Source organism: Arvicola amphibius, chromosome 12, assembly GCF_903992535.2.
Source record: "Arvicola amphibius chromosome 12, mArvAmp1.2, whole genome shotgun sequence".
In the NCBI taxonomy this organism is placed as follows: domain Eukaryota; kingdom Metazoa; phylum Chordata; class Mammalia; order Rodentia; family Cricetidae; genus Arvicola; species Arvicola amphibius.
The window spans coordinates 71,523,740-71,546,696 of NC_052058.2; the positions used below are offsets into that span (position 1 = coordinate 71,523,740).

At 40.0% G+C, this 22,957-nt stretch overlaps 1 protein-coding gene across 1 annotated transcript in view; it reads left to right on the top strand.

Annotated features, from left to right (window-relative positions):
• Pla2g4a (phospholipase A2 group IVA) overlaps positions 1-22,957 on the top strand; it is a 147,046-nt gene that overhangs the window by 57,831 nt on the left and 66,258 nt on the right. Inside the window, exons 4-5 of the mRNA XM_038349437.1 lie at positions 14,597-14,745; positions 15,802-15,915. Coding sequence (XP_038205365.1) covers positions 14,597-14,745; positions 15,802-15,915 — 263 coding nt within the window. The remainder of the gene's footprint in view (positions 1-14,596; positions 14,746-15,801; positions 15,916-22,957) is intronic.

Below are 22,957 nucleotides of genomic sequence, written 5' to 3' on the forward strand. Positions count from 1 at the left end.
GATCTAACATGCATCATCACACAGTTGATGAGAAACATGGGTTTCCAGCAACACTTTAGAATGCAAGGAAATTTAAACCCAGGTGAATTTCAGGAAATCCTGTCATCTTTTATTCAGTGCTCCCCCTCTAAAAACACCTTGTGTGTGTGTGTGTTGTGTGTTCACGCGTGTGTGCATGTTCATGTGTGTTGTTTTGTGTGTATGCCGTAGCACATGTGTGGAGTTATAAATGAATATGTGTCAATTCTTACCTTCCACACCTTGTTTGACAGTCTCCTGTTCATTGCTTCCAACTCAGGCTAGCTGACCTTTTCACTGTGGGAATGTTGACTGTTGACACAACATGTCTGGCTTTTTGTGTGCTCTGAGGATCCAGATATACACATCATGATTACACAAAAAGTTTTTCTTTAAACCTACTAAGACATCTCCCCATCTACCTTTTCCAATCCTGTCTCTAAAGGAGCAATCTAAATCCCACCTGTAAAATCCTGTAAAATTCCACAGTTCAAGCCTCTTCAAAAGACCATAATTGCTAATTATTCCCTATGAAAGGGAGCTTAGACCTCAGTTTTGTTTTGGAAAATATTGTCATGGGAGAGGAGGTATCGGGTCTGGGTGGACAGATGCATTTTCTCTTTAGTATTCTGAGCAGCTGTAGATAAATTCCTATAAAGAAATGTGATCCTGTGGCCTGTATCCATTTTGAGTTCCACGTTGATCAGAGGTTCTGGAGAAGAGACAGTTATAGTGATGAGCATGCATGGGTTCCATAGGTGGGCTGTCACTAACCCCGTGTCTTTGGACAAGTTATGTGTCCTCTCTATACTTTGCTGTAGTTGGACTTTCCTTTGGGCTGCCAACTTACAAATAATGACACGGAGACTTATTAATTATGAAAGCTTGGCCTTAGCTTAGGCTTTTTCTCAACTAGCTCTCATAATTTAAATTAACCTGTTTGTATTTATCTGTATTCTGCCATGTGGCTTTTACCTTTTTCCCATTCTGTAATCCAGCTTGTTCCAAGTCTCACTGGCATCTCTGCATACCTAGATTCATCTCCTCTTCCTCTCTGTCCCTGGAAATGGGAATCTATCCTCTCCTGTCTAGCTGTTGACCATTCAGCTCTTTATTAAACCAATCAGAAGGTGCTGTAGGCAGAGGCACATTTTCACAGTGTGAAAAAAGGTTATCCCACAATGCCTTACTCTCTTCATGGTGGAGATGTGACCATGTGTCCATTTGAGTCAACATATTTAGTATTCATCCGTGTGCTCGATACACTGCCTGTTACTGTAGCACCATTTCCTGTATACACATACAATACTCTCATATATGATCAGGACAAAAAAATCTGATTTGAATAGTCCCTGTACTGGGTTTCTTCCACCTTTTCTTTTTGGAGATAAAATTGCATTCTGAATTTCTCTGTTGAGGAATCTTTAGACCCTTCTTCCCCAACTTGAGAGAAAGAAATAGATTGGCATTTTCTTCAAGAAGGTTCTCCCACATACATGTTACAAACATGACATGCTTCTTCACATTGTCACCTTCTTACTGGGCCTCTGGTTCACTTGCTGTTTTTTAAAAATTAGTGCATAGCCCCAAGTCTGGCCCACAAGTAAGGTATTAAGGACTACTGGGAAAATAAATCAAATTGATGAGCTGTTCTTCCTGAATAATGCTCCCTTTACTGCCTCAGTGAGGAGGGACTTGGAAAAATGTTCCTTCCCCCCACCCTCTGCAGATTATAATGTCTCTGTCATTTCTGTCCACAACTTATTACAATTTTTTTCTGAGACACATCATACAGAAATATTTATTAACAATTTTGTACATTAAGTATGGAGTTTTAGATCTTATTCTTTGTAACTGGCATTGATGTTTCTCATTTGTGAGTCTAAAGTGTGTATTTGGTAATTTGTTTCTCTAGGGTCAGCCTTTAGGTTACTGCTGAATATGAGTTTTAATAGAGTTTACTAATGTCTTTGGAATGTTTTTGAGTCCACCCAAAAGTTAAAGGGCTCTTAAAATTCTTTCCCAGTGGTCATTTCATAGAAGATAATTTCAAGATGAGTCCAATGGCTCATTCCATATCTATCTCACATGTCTTCACTCTGTGTGACCATGAAGGGAATGTGGAGAAATACCAAGTGCAAAAGTGGAATGTTTACCTCATCCATTTAGAGTGCCACATCCTATGTAAGTTGTCACATGCCTTCATGAGTGCCATTAGCTGCTTTCCTCTATGCTTAAAGTTTAAGAGTTTTTTGTTTGTTTGTATGAATTTAGGTCTTATGAACTCAATAATGTCATTGTGCATTTCAACAGCATTGGCTGAGTGGAATTTCACCAAGTGTATGGAATTTCACCCCATTTATTCAATAAAGGTATATTTGCAATAGTATAAGTGTATATAAGTGGAGATTATTACCAGTGCCAGCAGGACACACTGCATGTGGCTGCTTTGCCAGTTCCAGCTGCCATCTAATTATTCACTTGCTAATCATCCTTGTAACATATAGGAGCATCTTCCTCTTTATGTCCCTGCTTTTGTTTTTAATCTGTACTTTGAAATGTTAATGTTCTATCAAGTGGGAACAGAGCTTTTTTTTCAGATCATTCTTATTTGAGTTGTACTCACTCTTCTTTGCATGTGCTAAGTGCATTCTTTTTGCTGGAAAAGCTTACTCTGCCTCTCTACCTAAAAGGTTGTGATTAAAATATAAAGGAATTAAATTAAAATGAGTTTCAATGTTTCTTAAATTTCCAATGAAAACTCTCTCTCTCTCTCTCTCTCTCTCTCTCTCTCTCTCTCTCTCTCTCTCTCTCTCTCTCTCCCTTTTTCCCTTTCTCTCTCCTAGGCCTCCTTAGCCTTATTCCCCAGGGAATGGTGAGTACACTATCTGCCCTTTCTTTCCACAGCCCCGCAATGCAGGGGAATCAATGTGATAGGGAGTCAAGTCAAAGCAGGAACTCAGTTTATTACTGTGAGTGTCAGTTTATATAGGTTAAGTGACATCCTGTGATGTAAGGGTACCTCCAGCCAATGAGAGACAGCCAAGCCCTCCCTCTGGCTAGAGAGACATCTACCTAGATTTTGCTGTGTCATTCTCATTCTCAGTCGGTAGCTTTGAGACTATCTTTCAAACTTGAGCCAGGTTTTTCTCTGTCCTACAGGCCCTGAGATAATTTTGGCCCAACCTCTCTCTCTCTCTCTCTCTCTCTCTCTCTCTCTCTCTCTCTCTCTCTCTCTCTCTCTCTCTCTCTCTCTGTGTGTGTGTGTGTGTCTCTGTCTCTCTCTGAGACAAGGTATCTCTGTGTAACAGCTCTTGGTGTACTAGAACTCACTTTGTAGGCCAGGCTGGCATTGAACTCATACAGATCTGCCTGCCTCTGCCTCCAGATGTGGGATAAAAGGTGTGCATGCATATGCCCACTGAAAGCTGTTTTCTGTCAAATAATATGACCTTGCTGCTCTAAAATTTTGAACATTTGTATGAAAATATCTAGCATATTACTTTTTTAGACCTTCATGTTTTAAAGTTTTTCTTGAAAGTAAAAACTTTTTTTTTTTTTTTTTTAATTACGTAGGGACTAGAATGACTAACTAAATGTAGTGGAGATCTATTTGGAGTATCACTGAACATAAAATGGAAGCATTTTTCTGTTTTATACTTCCTTTGATATATCAAAATATTTAAAGGTTTTTTTGTTTGTTTGTTTGCCCAGCTGATCTTGAACTCTGTGTGACTGAAAATGACCTCTGAACACTGAATATCTCATTATTCTGTCTCTACCTCTCAAGTGATGTGATTACAGGCAGGCTTTAGTGAAATAAATTCCAGTTAAAATTCAGATGCAAAATGTAATGGCAGCAATGGAATTTTGACTCTAGGAAAGAAATATTAAGGAAGCGCAAGCCAGGCTTATTCCAGCAGCTTTCTTCTATCAGTGTCCTCAGCAGTAAATGCCAAGTATCTCCCTGCTTGCCTGTACCTTGAAGAAAATAAGAGAAACACCCTATCTGTGGCAGGTAAGCACACTGAATTGGGTTTTACACTGAAGAGAAAGCTGTGCAGAAAGGCTGGAGCCAGGATTCTCATGTATTGCTCAGGTTCAAGTGTCCCCTCCGTTGTTTGTCAACTGTGTGAATTTGGGCAAGCTACTCAGCCATTCTCATCGATAGCAGTGAGTAAGCGAGGCGATACTTCCATCTTCCTCCCAGGTTTCCTGATCAAGATTGAATGGAACGATAGCATAATGGGCACAGCGTAGGTCTTTGTTAAATACCAGAGGGGCCGAGCAAAGTTCTCAGGATTTTATATTTCCTTTATTCCTTTCTGTGGTTCTATGAAGTATGGTGGGTTTTGCTGTTGCTGTTTGGTTTTTGTTATTGTTGTTGTTTTTGCTTGTTTGTTTTTCTTGAGATGTGGTCTCATGTAGCTAAGACTGAGCCAATACAATGTGGAATATTTTGAAGTTTAAGTGGGGATCAACCTCAAGCCTTTGGGCATGCCAGGCAAATACTCTGAGCAAAACCTCCTGTCTTCTTTTTATTTTAATTTTAGAACTTAATAATTTCTTTAAGGTGTTATGCTCACAGGCCATAATCTAACAACTGCTCTGTTTAGAGACTATCTACTGTACTCTGGATTCGTTTGACAGGTTTGCCATTGAGTGCTTTCTGCCTATCTGTGAAGCCTTGTAGAAAGTCTTGGAGTAATCTCCAGGGAAGGCTGGTCAGCTTGACTGCAGCTCGAGACAGGAGGATAATGTCAGTGGACACTTGGCTATAGAATGGATGTATGAAAATTGTATTTAGGGAAACGGGTTCAGAAAAAGTTTTAAAAATGAAATTGACCTAATATGTCTAAATGATTTCATGTAGGGAAATTAGCTTATTTTGTGATTTTTTTTTTTTTTTTTTTTTTTGGTGAGTAGGTAAATATCAGGTAGAAAGGATTGTTTTATTCAATGCATTGGTTCTAAATTAATGAGTGAGTTTCCCTCTCAAGGCTCATCACATCATGTTTGGGAACACTTTCATTAAAATTGAGGTTTCAATTTTAGGTAATTCCTCCTAGCATCTATCTAGCAGTAGAAACAAAGAACAGTAGTCCAGAACACAGAATTAACTAACTCAGGCAGCAGTATGCCAAAGCTGAAAACTTCTGTTCTAATGAAAAGGCATCGTTACTGCCTAAAGGAGAGTAAAATTCTTAGATATCTGAATCTGTTTAATTAAAACAATATAAATAAATTAATACGTTTTCTGACCCTGGATAAGAATGTATTGAGTGTTGTTCTGTATATGCGTGTATGTAGGCATGTGTATATAGAGATCAGAAGTCAATCTCAGGTATTGTTCGTCTAGAGCTGTCCTCCTAATTTTTGATATGGAATATGAATGAGAACTTGGGACTTCCTAAGTAGGCTAGGGTGGCTGGCCAGTGAGCTCCAGGGATCCACTCATCTCGATCTCCCCAGTGCTTGCATTACAAGCCTGTGCTATCATGCCCAGTTTTTTTTTTTTTTTTTTTTTTTTTTTTTTTTTTTTGGTTTTTCGAGACAGGGTTTCTCTGTGGCTTTGGAGCCTGTCCTGGAACTAGCTCTTGTAGACCAGGCTGGTCTCGAACTCACAGAGATCCGCCTGCCTCTGCCTCCCAAGTGCTGGGATTAAAGGCGTGCGCCACCACCGCCCGGCTCATGCCCAGTTTTTTTGCATGGACACCAGGTCCTCAAATTTGAGCAGCAAGCAGTTGGCCAACTGAGCTATCTCTGCAGACCCAAGAGTTAGTGCAAAGATATTTTTGTTTCCTTACAAAATGCTGTCACAGAGACCTAAGTAAAATGGCCATATTCTAACACTAAAACTTTAGTTCTGCTTGAGATCTACAGTTGACTTTTTTTTTCCTGCTTCTGCACATTCCCCAGTTCTTTGGTGTTGCCTTTCAGTATTTCTAACATAAGGATTCCAGTTCTGAACCTTTTCTGGGGGAAGCATGGTCTGTTACCTAAAAACACATTCCCTGATGGGTTCCTGTTCTGGTAAGAGATTCTACAGGAGGACTCAGGATTTGCTTTCATTCTGATTTTGGAAATACAGATTGAATACAAATAAGCTTGAAAAAAGAGGCTGGCAGTAATTTATTTTGAAATACAAAGAAAAGCATTGGGGGGATACATTACATAGTAATCTATAAGGCCCCTTCCTTCCACAGTGTCTCTAATTGTTAGATAGCCCTCTATTATATTCTTCTGATGTTTTAGATTTCATACTTTAGTGTTGTTGGGTTCACCATTCCATCATTCAGTGAAGGATAAGAAGGAAATGATTCCTGTCATGAAGTTTACGGTAGAGAACAAGTAGACATTGTATAAGATTGGTTTATTTGTTCTGGAGAGATTCTGAGTTAAAGTCTGTTGTTTTCTGTGCATGTGTTGGCATGCATGCATATACGTGTCATTTAATGTGTGGAATAATGTGTACTTGTGCACACACACTTGTAGAGCCCAGAGGAAGACGCGGGGAATTGTTCTCTACCAGTGTCCCTTGTTTCTTTGAGGCAATGTCTTTCTCTAAACTTGCACCTTGTGATTTTAGGTCAGGCTGGCAGCCTGTAAGCTCTAGATATCCCACTCTCTCATCCACACTTGGTCTCTGCTGTACTTAGTACTGGGATGGAGAAATGCAAGGGAACACACCAGGCTTTGATGTCTGTCCTGGGATTCAGAGACCATCCTCATGTATGTGCAGTGAGTATTGGTAACCACTGAGCTATCTCTCCAGCTGAATTTAAAGCCTGTTTCTGAATGATCTTGTTTGACTCAGTACATGTCTGTGAGTCTATCTTTTTTGTCTGTCATGGAAGTAGTTATGTCTAATCAGCAAGTTGAAATGTTACTGTCTTTCTTGTATTCAGATTCTTAGTTAGAAATTCTATTGCTGTGAAGAGACATCACAACCCCAACAACTCTTATAAAGGAAAGCATTTAATTGGGGCTGGCTTAACGTTCAGAGGTTCAGTCCATTATCATCATGGCAGGAAACACGCCAGCATGCAGGCAGATACAGTGTGGGAGAAGGAACTGAGAGTTCTTTACCTTGATCTGCAGGTAGCAAAGGAGACTGTGTGTCATATTGGGGCACAGTTTGAGCATAGGTCCCCAAAGCCCATGTCCACAGTGACACACTTCCTCTAGCAAGGCCACACCTACTCCAATAAGACTACACCTACTCCAACAAGGCTTTACCTCCTAATAATGACACTTCCTATGGGCCATGTATTCAAACACATATAGAGGCCCTTCCTATTCAAATCATCACACAGAGGGATGTCTGCAAGCCTCTGGGGATCATGGATTTTAGTTGTCTGTTTCATTGAATAGGAAAGCAGAACAGGCAATTCTTTGTCTAGGAAAGAACCAACTAAATAAAGTATGAAGAGAACATACCATTCCCGATATTCCCACCTGTACCATCTTTGGACATCTTGAACATTAGAACAACAGCAGTGACTCTGATAACTTGTAACTTCCAACATGGAGAGAAACAGTGATGTTGACAGATTGAGATGCCATCCTGCTGTGTTAGAACAAAGATTGTTGCCCACGACATGCATGGATAGATTGAAATGTAGGGCTTCTCACAGTTGTCTTTACTGTTAACGTATAAAAGTAGAATTGCAGTATGTGGAATGGGAGGAGTCACTGAGAATCTGGGGTTGACGAGGGACCTTTGTGGTTTGTTCTTTTTTTTTTTTCCACCATGTTTAGGCTGTGCAGGAGGTGAAGGTTAAAAACTGTGCTTCAGAAATACAAGTCTGCTGATGTTATAAAGTGCCTTCTACATTAGCCACTGCAGGATTTCGTTATGTCCGAGGCAAAGTGGTGCTTGGTTAACTGGAGTAGTGGTGTGAGGGGAATTATTGCTAAAAAGATAGATGGAAGGTTCATTTCTAATGTGTGAAAACTGAAACTAAGATTGAATGTAAAAAACTCCGAGGAAAAGAAAAGGAGTCTCCCGTCTAACTCCAGTAGCTAGAAATGATAGTGCCACAAAGTCAAAGAAGAAACTCAGGGACAATGACAAGTTTTACATCCAGTTTCTGTGTTGTGTGTGTTTAGAAAAAGAAGGATGGAAAGGATGTGGGTTTGTTTTGTGCATTTGTGGAGGATTTCCAAGGCTGTAAGAACATAGTTAAGGCCTCATAATGGAGACAGACCGAAGATGTGACTGAGAGACACAGCAAGGTTTTGTATAAGCCAGAGTCCTTAATGGACAGCTTTTAAAGGAAACCAAAGAGCAGGCTCAGCATGATGGGAAGGGGAAGAATCTTTTTAAATTGTCTTACTTGGCAGGAAGGTACAGGTAAACGTGTAATCAAAAACCTCTTTTCTCTCCTGTCTATACCACCCTTGCAGCCTTGGGGGGAAGAAACGCACTTTGGCTGCTATTGAAACCCCAGTCATTACGTGTAAGATCTGAGATGAATTATTCTACAGAATTCTATAGAGAATGAGGAGGCCACATGATATGTTTAAAAATAATTTTAATGATTTATTTTATTTTTAACTGTGTGTGTGAACATGTGAGTACAGATGTGTTGTGGAATAATCATTTTATACACTGTGAAGATTTGACACTCAGTTTGATTTAATAAAAAGCTACACAGCCCATAGCTAGGCAGGATTTGGGTGGGCAGAAAGAATGCTGGGAAGAAGGGTGGAGATGCAGGAGTTGCCAGCCAGGGATGGAGGAAGCAGGAAAGCAACATGGGCTGTACAGAGTAAAGATAATAAAGGCATGAAGCAAAAAGTAAATTAATAGAAATGGATTAATTTAAGTGATAAGAGCTAGTTAGAAACAAGCCTAAGCTATTGGCCAAGGTTTCATAATTAATGAGTCTCCGTTTCGTGATTTGGGAACCAGTAGGAGAGACAGAAAAATCCACCTCCACAGGTGCCTGTGGAGGCAGAAGAATGTTTCAGAGCCCTTCTATCTGTAGTTGCAAGCTGTTCTCTGTGCTGCCCGATGTGGGTGCTCGGAACTGAGAACCCATCTTCGGTCCTCTGCAAGAGCAGTATGTGTTTTTAACTGCTGAACCTTCACATTTCTCCAGCCCCAAATTAAATATTGTTTAAGACTGTAAATAGCTGTTGAGAGCTTCTTTAGAAATTATTCTGTATAGGTCAGTATAAAAAATCCTTCCAAATTTAATGGTAGCCCGAAAGAATGAGACCCAGTTTATATACTGTGTGCTTCTTTTTGTTTAAATGAAGATGAAATTAGGCAAAAATACTCTGTGGCACTAGAAGGCACTGTGGACGTGACTGCTGAGGAGGGAGGGGGAGATCCATAAAGGGGTAAGGTGGTGGGCTATGTTTTAATTTCAGTGGTGGTATCATGAGTGGAAGCCCAGATTATGAAAATAAGCAATCTTGCCAGTTAAAATCTGCTATCATTTTGTTTTTCAGGTAAAAATTTGAGAGTAAGAAATGAACTAAATTGCTTATTTTTTTTTTAATTTTTGAAAGTCATGGCTAAATGGTGTTGCTGATCGTACTATCCTAGAGGCTATGGCAGCCCACACAAGGACCCAACAGACCCCAAAGCTGCTGGGGATTCCCATGTCTGATTGCCATTGTTACTAATCAGAAAACTTTCAAAGAAATGGCTACATTTGGGAGCATTCATAGGCATGTCTTTAAATGAATTTTTACCAAATATTTGATCTTTCTGGTTTAGTGATAGTTGAAAAATATTTAATATCAGTTCATGACCTGATATTAACATATTATTTTATTATAATTAACATAAATATAATTAAATAAATTATAATTGATTACTATAACTTGATAGAATATTAATAAATATCAGTTCATGACCTCAGCCAAGTTGCCAACCAGCATATTTACTTTACTTTATTCTTGGAGATCCTTTTCATGTGGCCGCTTGCAAATTTATTTAATGGTTGGAGAGAAGCAGTAATTGTTTAACTGGATTGCACTGAATGCAGTGTAGGACAGATTAATTCATGTATGGAAGGCCAAGGTGTTTGTTGCCTTCCTTATGCCAGATGTTTATATGAGTGTTATTATACTACTATTGTTTAGTTTATTCTAATCTTATATCTTAAATCCTTGACTGTGAAATGTGTGGTATGTATAAGAATCTGATTATGTTATCAAAAATGAAGATTTCTCAGCCAATCTGAAGATTCTGATAGGAGATGAAGGGGCCTGCATTTTCCTTTTCTTTTTTTCTCCCCCCCCCCTTTCTTCCCTTCCTCCCTTCCTTCCTTTTTCCATTTCTTCCTTTGTTCCTGTGTGGTTCTGGGGTGAACCCAAGGCTTTACACATTTAGAGAAGGCCTCAGACATTCCAAGTTCCAGTTTATAATTTTACCAGCCACAGCTGATGATTCTGGGAAGGAAATTTAATGTTCTGAAACATGAGAAACACAGTTTTAACTCCACTACCACTTACGGTAAAATCGACTTTGCATTTTCGGGGACCCTTCTTTTTGAGATCTTTGGGTTTTTTTTTAATCCCTCATTCCCCAAATCAGCAAATTACTCAAGAACTTTTTGTCAGTCAAGGGGTTTAAATTGTTCTGGGGTAAAGTAAAAGTGGAAAAAAGCAGTAGATGCTTTTAAAACAGAAGTAGGCGTTCAGGAGCTCCCGTAGTGAATCACATTGTCTATGACCTGGATAAACTGAGTGACAGATGGAGCTTCATGACTTCAGGCAGGCGCTCCTTAAACCACGAGAGTTTATGAGTAAGTTTCAGAGCCATGGAATTCTGAAACTATTTCCAGTTGCATGTAGCTTCATGCCATTTTTATAATAATGGAAATGGTCTTTATCCTACACCCCCATCAGTTTTGTTTGTCAAGATGTAGATAAAAGGAGGAGATGCAGGAGAGCTTCTGCCCACACATATCTTTGCTTCATTGCTTGTTTCCCTGGAAACAATTTAGGTAAGCACTGGTTACTGATTAGTGGTTCAACATCAATGAATGCCCTGCTGGTTTTAATTTGCAAAGTCATGAAATAGATGTGTGGCACAACAGTTCTCTTTTTGGCCTTTTAATTTAAAAAAATGCACTTCTAGGAAATTCTCTAAAGCATTGAGCTAGGTTTTTGCTGTTAAAGTGGACTGACTTTCTTCTTCCCAGATTTTAAGTGTCCCACTATCCCAGTCATTACTATGGGTTAGATGACTTGGACTTGAACGTTAAAACTCATCCCTTAAAAGTTCCTTTGATCCTGGAGGCTCTCCCAGGGATGCAGTGTCTCTTGGCTTACACGGTTAGCAGAGAAGCAGACTGCAAAACCAGAGTGTGGAGCTGCTAGTAGTTTTCCATCTGACGGCTGCTCTCATCTGTCCGTCAGCCTTTGACATTTCAAATTCGAAGCCATTTGCTGGAGAAGCGAAGGAGAAACTAGAGAGCATGCCACTCTCAACAAACATTCTAAGCTCTTCACTCTGACTTTATTTAAAAATAAAATAAATACTGGTAAGACAGAGGCCCACTGTTGAACTTGATTCTAAGTTTTCAAAATGTCTTTTGATATTTTGACCTATAAAGGTGGTACTAGTATCTTTTAACATCATTTTCAATTTTGATTTGTCTGGGTTAAAGTGATTTAAGCCAAGGCAAGCACTGAGAGTTTAAATACACAGAAAATGGTCATGTGGTTAATTGACACTTTCCACTTCCATTGGCCACTTCCGTTTCTTATCCAGTTTCTTCCAAGCAACTTTACCTTCTGCTTCCTGTTACCTCCATGTCTGTTTTGTGACCTTCTTTTCTTTGAAGGACTAGGGAGATGACCAAATGGTTAAGGGCACATGTTGCTCTTGTAGAGAACCTAGGTTCAGTTGCTAACACCTACATGGTAAATTCTGGTTCTCAGGGATCTGATGCCCTCTTCTGACCTTCATGGACACCAGGATATATGTCGTGGACATATATTTGTGCAGGCAAAATGTTCATGAACATAAAATAAAAACATCTTCAAGAAAAGATTCAAATATTAAGCTTTATAGCAATTTCCCCACCTACAGTTTGACCTGGTTTTTGCATAACCACCTGGGTGAGTGAGTTGGGAGTCACCAGTGTGGTGTATCTGCTTGTCTCCCATTTACTTTGGTGTTAAAATTAGGCTATTTGTTTTTGACTCACTTTCATAATTCAAATCTACAGTTTAGGGCTTGGCTCTTTGTCAAAGAGAACATGCTTTTTGACAGGCAATTCTTGGCATACAGTGGGAGCTTCAAAGTCTATTGAATGAATGAATAAATGAATGAATGAATAAATGAATGGATGTTTACCATTCATATGCCTCCCCTTCCCATATAACTTTTATATTCTAGGGTGTGAATTTACTTTATCCCCTTAATATTCTTCTGGAAAATATATTTGAAAATATGCTCTCCCCTCCCTGTCAAATGACCCTGTGAAAAAGGACACCCAATGGGGCAATAGATAGCTTTTTTCCTTTTTACATATAGTTTTCTGTGTCATATGACTATTCCTTTTCAAGTTCTGTATTTACTGACATTCCACAGAGGAAAGCCTGGTTCTCTTTATGATCTTTGGCTGCTGTGGCTCCTCTAAATACATTGATTTGCTCCTGGCTGGGCATCCTAACCTCTGGAGAACTGCGTGGAGGAAAAGGAGCAAGTTGTGGGGGCCGAGCCACCCCTCTGCATTTCTCTCATTAGACTTTGTGGCTGCTTTACTGTTTCTTAGCTTCTCTTCCTTGGTCTAGGAAATGTAAGAGCTTCCTTAGAAAAGGTGAGAAACGCCTCTTCTCCAAAGTGGAATTTAATCAGAAGCTGTCCTGTGTCCATGTCAGCTAGACTGCATTAAAGACGATGAGCCTTAGAATACACTTCACTTGCCCATTACCATTCTTGGGGACTTGGTTGAACTTTTATAAAAGTCCTGGACATTTATGTTGCATCCTTACCTTGATACCTTTTTTCCTTTCTCAATGTCATATGAGCTGTGAGGTAAGATGTGCTGTCAGTGAGCATGATGCAATTATTCATGAGGGTTTTGGTGTAGACCAAAGCATTATTAGATGCACGGTAGACAATGTCAACGATCCTTTGTGAGTACAACTCAGGGTCATGCTGCTGCAGGGCACGGTCCTTATTCATTCCTCATACTCGGGCTGTTGTATGTAGTTAGGATCAGTCAGCATTGGTAGCAGGATAGCTCAGCTTGTATTTCCTTTTGCTCTGATAGGGTTTTTCTTGATCCCAGTCTTTTGAGCACTTGTGCCAGTTGCCCTGCGTGATGCCCATTGCTTGGTATTGACTGGAAAGATATTTGTATATCCTTATTTTCTCGTCTCTCTTTGTCCATCTCTTCTTTCTGTGGAAATCCGTGTTTTACGATCTCTCCCTTATTTCCTAAGGACAAGATGTCATTAAGACCATGGCTGATGTAATTAGTGACCCAAGTTCAAGATCTTCCTCTGACGCTTAGCTGTAGGACAGAGGATAGATTGCATGACACCTCTCAGTTCCTGTTTATTTCATAATATGCACTAAAATATAGTAGTCACTGTATTGTAATGTGGGGTTTAAATGAAATAAACATGTACTGAAAACAACTACCATGAACTATCATGTAGTTATTGGTATTTGTGGTTACCAATTACAGTGGCCATGTAGGAAAGGATGTATTAAAGAAAAGCAACAGAGCTTATATTTTACTATGGCAGTTTTTTTATTGCCAGATTCTGAAAGCATAAAGGAAGGATATTATCCTTGCCCTCAAGGTATTTATGGTCTCATAGGATAAGACAGATGTATCATTTCATATGTACAGTAAAAGTAGCAACAGTGTTGTCAGATTATCAAAGGAGTCAGTGGACTCACAGAAGATGAAGCGATCATTATTTAAACTGAGTCACTTAGCTAAAGTATAAATGTGGTGGGAATAACACAAAATAGTTCCTTTGCACATAGCTGTTTCTGTATCTAAAGGAACACAAATAAGCTTGACTCAAGTGGATTTTTATGTGACATAGAAAAGGCTTTCATTTTTGAAGACATCTCACTGTAATTTGAGCAAATATTGTCATAATAAATACAGACGGACTGCGAGTAGAATTGCTGCCTCTCCGAGCAGCCCCAGGCAGCCTGTCAGCGGCCCATTGCCTCTGCACTGGCTCTTGTTACTTTCGTAAGCAAAACAACAAGATGATTCCTCTAATGGAGACAAATATCAGGTTCTTGAGTCTGTGATCTTGTCACTATAATGGTCCCGTGTTGAGGGTCATGCTATATAGTTAGGTAAATGAGGTTCCTGTCATTGTGGGGTAACTGGATCAGGCAGGATCCATCCCTCGAGATGAAGGAGTTTCTGAGTAGATAGCTTTATAAATGATTCCTTCTCACTGGTCTGTAATGGAAGGAAGGGACAGACTGTAAAAGTGTCTAACCCGTGATGTTCTGTTGTGTCTGCTCACATTTTGGTTTCTAGTAATAAACTAGCAACTTATATTAACAAAAAGCGTGTAATGAATTAATTACACGTTTCTCCCCTTCTCTTCCATTTACTGCCCGTAGTTGACACTCCGGATCCTTACGTGGAACTCTTCATCTCTACAACCCCCGACAGCCGGAAGAGAACAAGACACTTCAATAATGACATAAACCCTGTGTGGAATGAGAGCTTTGAGTTCATTTTGGATCCTAATCAGGAAAATGTTTTGGAGGTAAGTGAATCATCTGGGGGCTGTGCACAGTGCTCATTCCTATGGAGAGAGACGCCTTTCTCTTCCCCGCTGCCTTCTTTCCCTTCAATTTGTTGTGGTTGTCTGTGAGCTGGGTGCCATGCTTACTGGGCCCGGATGGTATGTGTGAAGCCATGTGAGTGTCCACGTGAATTTCCCGGATGCTTATGCACTTCGGAGAGGGTGTACTTTATGTTCTAAAGATGAGAGTTTAAAAAGCAGGATATAAATATTATCCATTGCTTTTAAGATATATGTACATGGATTTTTTTCTTTAAAACAGTTGTATTGGTTTTCTGTATTAATTTCTTTATCATATTTTAAATCCTAGAGAGAATAACCTTCCATTGTTGTAAATAGTGGTCCTTTAGAAATATGTGAAATTTGTTGCTTCAAATAGAAATCCCATATTGAGAAGGAAAAAAAATGAAAGTATTGTGTGTTAAATATTGAGAGCTCTAGGGATATGTATAGAGAATGGACTGATGTGTGTAGGTAGCCTTAAGGGACTGTGGTTACAAACAACAGCAGAAACAAAACATGAGGACCTTAAGGGACTGTTAAATATTAAATACTTTAGATTTTTTAAATTAAATGTTTTGAGACAGGCTCTTGCTTCCATGTTTGGCTGACAAAGAACCTGCTGTGTAGACCAGGTTGGCCTCAAAATCCAGTTATTGATCTGCTCTGCTCTTTGAGTGCTGGTGTTAAAGATTTTATGTAACCTCACCTAGCCAGAAACATTATTTTTAAGCATGATAAACAGTTTTATAGTACTTTGCTTTTTAATTTTATTTGGAGAATTTATTTCCTGCTTGTTTGTCTGTATACTATGTGCATAAAATGCCCCGTGGAAGTGAGACTAGAACTGAAGTTAGATATCATTGTGAGCCACCATGTGGGTACTGGGAATTGAACTTAGGCCCTTTGGGAAGAACATCTAGAGCTCTTAACTGCCGCGCCATCACACTAGTCCGCCATGATAGATATTTTAGATGAGATTTCTGGAAAGTGCTTACACTCTCTTTTGATTTGTAGATCACATTGATGGATGCCAATTACATCATGGATGAAACCCTGGGCACAGCTACGTTTCCTGTATCTTCTATGAAGGTGGGAGAGAAGAAAGAAGTCCCTTTTGTTTTCAACCAAGTGAGTAGCAGCAGAGTCACTTCCCCTTCCATGTTCTATATGCATAGATTTATTTTAGAAAGATGGGTTTAATCTTGGAAACATATTCCTTGGAGTATGCTTTACCTTTTATTTTGTTTGCCCTTTTCCTTCCTGCCCTTATGTTGTGCTCTCTTGTCATTCTTTGTGGTGCTGGGGCATGGATCCAGGACTTTTCACAGGCTAAGCGAACACCTTACCATTGAGCTATATCCAGAGACCCCTATGCTAGTCACTTATCATTCAATAAGTAAACCTTGATTGAGGTGATAAATAGTATGAGGCATTAATTTTTTGTTGTTCCAAGTAATAAGAGTGAAGTTAAGCAACAGCTTTGGTCTCCACTAGAGGATCCACCAATACAAAGCATTTGGGATCATAAGATGTTGCCAAATGGAGACTATTCCAACACTGTGTGCTATTTTGTTGGAATATGTATTTACTATTACTATTATAAACACACAAGGTAATATTGAATATATTGCTATAAATTAAATATGTCTAAGAAAAGAATTCTGACTCAGTTAATTAGGGTCATCAGAGAAAGGTCAGAAGGAGTGGTGTTGGGTTATTCTTATTATCTTTATACTTTCAGGGTTGTCACAATTTGGTATTCATTTATGAATTATAAAAGCACTGGGGAAATAATTTGTGCAGAACAAACTCAATGTATCTTAATGTATGATAAGTGTATAAGAAATGAATTAGAGAATTTATGGTGAGACATGTAACTGACTGGTGAGCCAGTTAAAACATTTTATCATGTCCATGGAAACGCCATTTTCTCTCCTCCTTAGAATGACTCCAGGTACCTCTACTTACACAAGCCTTTCTCCCTTAACTCTCGGCTCCTCCATGTTGTCTGTCCTATTGCAACCTCAGACAACCTCTTCCTATTTGATCCCTCAGGATAACCTGTGGTGTTTTGGGGACTGAGTTATTTATACTGCCCAATTTATCAAATCCCAGTGGTAATGAAATTTATATAGGCCAAGAGAAGTGAATTACTAATTATATGTGCCCGCAGAGTCTGTGTCTGACTTATGTGCACACCATGTGCATACACTTACTTAGAAGTGAACTTAGATCACAGGTTTCTTGTGCAGTCCACATGATTTGATCACCCAGAGAATCTGAGAAATGCCATCTGTGCATTCCTCATGGGTCCTTTCCCTGCTCTGGAAGGCATGTCTTCTATCAAGAGATGGATGCCTTACTTCTCTGTGGACACCTTTTAACTTCATTTCAGTTACTCATTCATTTTGTAAACATTTATCAAAAATCTACAGTGGACCAGCCATTGTGTTTGTATAAGACATATCAGGAACGATATACAGGGAGTTATTCTCTCAGTTATCTTCATCTGAGCTAGAGGGGAGAATGGAGTTGTAACGGGAAGTGGAAGGAGGTGTGTGTGTGTGTGTGTGTGTGTGTGTGTGTGTGTGAGTGATAATAAGTCACCATGCACTGAGATAAATATCAGTGAGGTACACAGAGAGTTTAATGAGAGTGTGCATAAAGGAAGCTTGTTGTGTGAGAGGAGGCCCCGGGTGGTTTGAACAGTTTGAATAGTGAACATAGTGGTTAACACCGTGACATGTGAAGGTAGTCCATTTAGCCTTTGAATTCCTTATTATCTTTCTCATCATGGAAATTTAGTTGTTCCTTTGTGACTCATCCATCTGTAAAAATAGAGATAATATCTTATAAGGGACTTATTATGATAACTATATACATGAAAACAAAAATATCATAAATTTAATGATAATTTATCATAATTTATTGCATAAAATATAAACTATGCCTCATTTAGATAGTTTAAAAGTAATTATATTGTGCATTCTACATTAAGTATGCAGTGATATTTAAAACGTATAAATAGTAAACATGCTATATGCATGCATACATACCATACAACAGTGGCTGGTACATATTAAACACTATGTATGACTGTGTTTTGTTTTTGTTGCTGATATGACTTGAGAAGTGAGTAGTTTTTCAGGAGTCAGAGAAATAGTTTCAAGCATTCTAGACATAAGCAATTCCAAAAGCGTAGTCTTGAAGGAAGGAAACAAGATGGGGCAAGTTAAAGGCTTGCCAGGTACGCAGTATGAGTAGTAGGCCAAAGGGCACAGAGGTGGTCAGAACATCGTGGTCCTGCCTGGGCTTTCAATACAGGTCTGTCGAGAGCGTTGTAAGCATGGGGCAGTCTTTCCAAAACAGCTCTTTTATTTTCAATACCTGATCCAAAACCTGATTATGAAAGAAGACATTATAGAGAAAAAGAATATGGTCCCCCCCCCTTCCGTCATGTCCTACGGCTAAGTTTTATAACCCCCTGAGCTCTAAAGAGGCTTCCTACATTCCTGAATTCAAAGTAGGTTATGTAATTGCTTTGCGTAGTGTGTCTGGGACAGAGTTAGCCAAAGACCATTTTTTTTAATGACTTCTCTCTCTAGAGTCCCTTGTGGTTTGTATTTGAAGTCAATCCTTTGAGTTGATGAGCTGGGGTGGTCCTTAGGAGAAGGGGAATTGCCGGTTGAAAGAAGAGTCCGGGGCTCTTCCTTGGATTGTGTGGGAGTGCCCTATGGGAGCCTTGCCTTCCTCTTCATTTCCTGAGACAGGATCTGCCCTAGGTGGGTGGTTTTCTGTCTGTACCTCTCACACAGATGTGTAAGACAGAATGAGCCACCAGGGAATGCTCAGAGAGTGCAGACTTCAATAAACCCTGAAGATGAGTGTGACGATATGGTATAAGAAGAGCACTTGGCCTTGGTGAAAAACTACAAAAATTACAAGCCAAGCCATTACTAGTCCATGTTCCCTCAAACTTCTGGCATCTGAAAGTTAATCTGACTCAATACAGAGTGGTGTCTATGGCCAGGAGACAGCTGGAGACTCAACAACGACCTCCGATTGAACATGGACTGACTCCCAAGGACTGCTCTGGCCATTTGGGGATTTGGAGCCTGGAATCTTGTTTGTCTGGTGACTGTTCTCCTTCTACATGTTTGACTTATCGTTTGCTTTCTCTGAACCTCACTTCCACCCTTAAAATGAGGGCTTAGAATGCATTATTTCCAAGCTGCTCTCTTGCTTAGTTTACTTTGATTGCGTTCCCAAAGAAACTTGCACAGTGTCTTGTTTCGCGGATATTAAAAATAAAAAGAGCCTGGCCTACAAGAGCTAGCTCCAGGACAGGCTCTAAAGCTGCAGAGAAACCCTGTCTCAAAAAACCAAAAAAAAAAAAAAAATAAAAAAATAAAAAAATAAAAAGAGCAAGAGAAAAGCTCTTTTGTTTGCATGTTATGAAATTTCAAAATTCAGACTTTGTCAGTGCAATGACAAGCTTTACTAGGAGGGGAATGTGAGTTCTTATGTATGCCCCAAAGTTGCTAAGTAGCAGAGAGGCAAAGAGGTCCTTTTCAGAAACGCAAGAATCTGTTTGAAAAGTAGATAGCCTGATAGTACAGTGACGAGTACTAGGTGAGGGGCTTGTGTGTTCCACATGATGAGCTTCAAGATGAGCACACACAAATGGCATGGCCGCTGTGTCCTCATATTCTCGTAAGGTTGGTAAAGAGGCAGTGAGGAAATGAATAATCACTCAGCACTAGCTAGTGATACATATCAGGAAGAAAATTCCATAAAGCAACGTAATAGAGCCGGGTGTGGTGGCACATGCCGGAATTGGGAGCGCTAGGGAGGCTGAGGCAGGAAGATAATGATTCTAAGGCCAGTGTGGCCTCCATAGATCCTATCTTAAAGAGAAAGGGCTGGAGAGCTGTCTCAGTGGGTAATGGCGCCTACTGCCAAGCCTAACAACCTGGGTTTGACCCAAGAACCACATGATGGAGGGAGATAAGGAACTTGCCCAAGCTGTCTTTTCACCTTCACATGAAAGTGCTTGTGGCATGTATAGGAGACCACACACACACACACACACACACACACACACACACACACACACACACGCACACACACACACATGCACACACACACAAAAACAACAACAGTACAACAACAACACCTCCAAAGATTCTGACAACTGCGCAGCTGAAGTTCCTGGTACATACAGCCAGGAAAGAAGGCCTCTCTAAAGCATTCTAATTCCTCCCCCCAACCCAGATTTATTCTAAAGTTTTTCAAATATATACCCCTCAGATATTTCTACAGTGAGCAGACACACAACTGCCATCGTGTCCTGCGGTTTCCATTCCCCTCTGCATGCATCTGCCGCACACTTCATCTCTCCACTCATCCATCAGCTGATCCGTTTGGTACATTTATAAATGGATGGCAAACATCACCATGCTTGACCGCTAAGCACTTCAGTATATCACTGAGTACCATTCAGGATCTATATATTATTGTTTTGAGTACCATGTGCCTAGTAAAGAAAATATGTGCCTAGGGTTAAAGAAATAAACCACTCATTTATTAGTTTGCTCATTCTTTGCAAATGCTGTCATGTTCTGTAATTAACATTCTACTGCTCTGTTTGTTTGTCATCTGTTTTCCATCTATTCACAAATAACCACGGAACTCCCAGTAATGCGAAGCCACTCTTTGGCTACTGATTTCAAACATGAGCAAACAAGCAAGCATCTTTGTCCTCACAGAGCTAATGTTCTGTGTAGTAAACCAGTAAATGCAAGTTAAAACAGGGAGAGATGCTTCTGTTGGTGAGAACAGCAAACGCTGCATAAGCCAGGGAAGAAGAATGAAGGGGTTGTGTATGTGTGTAGTGAAGAGGGTAGCAAATGACACTCTAGAAAATGTGGCTGGGAAAGGGATCTCAGAGGCTAGGGGCAGATGAGATCCGAGGTAGGAAGACCTTCCTATGGTTCCATTGTATCCTCTCAGGAGTCCAGGGCTGGGAGTGTATGGCACTGGTGATAGATGAGAGATTGGAGCTCTTAACATGTGGGGAGAGGTATGTCATTGTGGGATTGATGCTGGCCATCCTTGAGAGTTGAGGAATTGGTGCCTCCGCACTTTCTGGTTCCTTGTTCCTTACATAATCTCTGGGCGTTTCCGTTGTTTCTGTACCATCTGTCATGGCCTTCATTGGAGCATCCTCACTTGGTCTTTCAGCCTCTGAAACTAGCTAAGCTATGCAAACCCGTGTTCTTTATAACATACCTAGCTACCATGGTTATAATAACAGTAAACTGACTAATGCAGTCTAGAGGCCCAGACTGTCTGGCAGGCTAAGTAACTGCAAGGAGGGGGATGGCTCCAGTGCAGAGAAATAAAGAAGGGCAAGAGACTAGGTCTCAAAGGGACAGACAGCAATACGTTACAGCCATTGTGGGTAGCCTGGACATCAAAGGTTCAGCTTTTCATTGAAGAAAAATGTGACCAGCATGACTCACTCGCAAGGTAGAGGACAGTCCTCATCAGAACGACCTCAGGAACTGCCTCAGGGAAGCCATCATCTTGGATGGGCACAACACGTTCAGGAAGCCCAATTCTAGGTAAGGATAATGAAGAGAGACTTGATGCATGGAGGGAGAACAGTTTCAGTGGGTCAGAACCCAGCAGCACGTACATGCGAGATGGAAGAACTGACACAGCATCTTCCAGTTTGGGTAGTGAGTCATAATAGGTTTGTACCCAGGTAAGAGGAAACTGAGAGCCAGCAAGGTTAGGCTTTTTCCTAAAAGGGTTACCAAGGAAAAAGTTATGGTGTAAAGATACCAAGTAAGGTGGAGGCCCTCAGAGCAGAGTGCTTCCCTGGAAAGTGATGAGAATAGCAATTCAGGGTGGCGGACACAAGAAAGCCTCTCTGTTATCAACTCTAATGTGTAAGAGTTGAGTCAAGCAGTTTCTTGGTAGGGGTGAGGGCTGCTGAGCTGGAAAACTGGAATTGCTATTGGAAGTTCTTACCTAGACTATGACTTACCACTCAACTTCCTCTAGAACACTGGGCTTTGAGGGTAGAGTCAGTTCTAGAGCTGGGTCCACAGTTTTGAGTGATGGCATATACTCCTCACATCCTCATCTACGAAGCAGGGTTGCATCTAGTACCCACCTCTCAGGACTGTGGTCATGGTTAAGCAGGTTAATACTGAGAAGCAGAAACCACCGGGTACATATTACATATTTTCATTATAATTGTAACTGATCTATTTTAACTAAAGGTTAACCACATGCTTCATGGAACTCATTTAGCTGGATATTAAACTTATTTGTTTGTCATTATCCAACTAAAGGAACTTACTGTTGACACACAGGTAGAGTCATTTAGCAGATACTTGTTTGAAAATGATTTAGATTACTCTAGTCACTCATTCCTGAATTTATCAAATACAGTGTTTAGGTTATAATAGCTAATTTTGAACTAAAAAAAAAAAATAAGTCAGTGGTTCTCAACCTTCCTAATGCTGTGACCCTTTAATACAGTTCCTTATGCTGTGGTGACCACCAACCATAAAATTGTTTTTGTTTCTACTTTATAACTGTAATTTTGCTACTGTTATGAATCATAATGTAAATTATCCTTGTTTTCTGGTGGTCTTAGGTGACCGCTGTAAAAAGGTCGTTTGACCCCCAAGAGGTCAGGATCCACAGACTGAGAACGACTGTTCTAGATCCTTTAGAAGTTAGTTGGATATATATAGACAAAGTAGCCCACTTCAAACAGACCATGAAAACGCTGCAGTTTGGAAGTCAGTCAGAGAAATCATATTCTCTAGATAAAGTATGTTTGTTTTGGCCAATACTAGAGCCTCAGGTTTACACTATGCTTTAATTTTCTGCCTTTATTTGGAAGTTAGTATTATTGCTTAGAAATAGCCATGTTTCATGTGGCATTTTTTTACTTTTGGCTGATTGCTTTCTTTGTTGCTTAGTCATGATTATGACGTGAAAATGAGCTTCTTGGAAGAGATGGTGGGAAAAGCTGTAAAGCAATATAGGAATTTTGAGCTTGAGTTCAGAATGTTGTTAGTGTCAGGGTAATTTCATTGAGGAACTGCCTTGTGTGAAGTCTGAGACTCTGAGACTCCAAGTTAGGTAA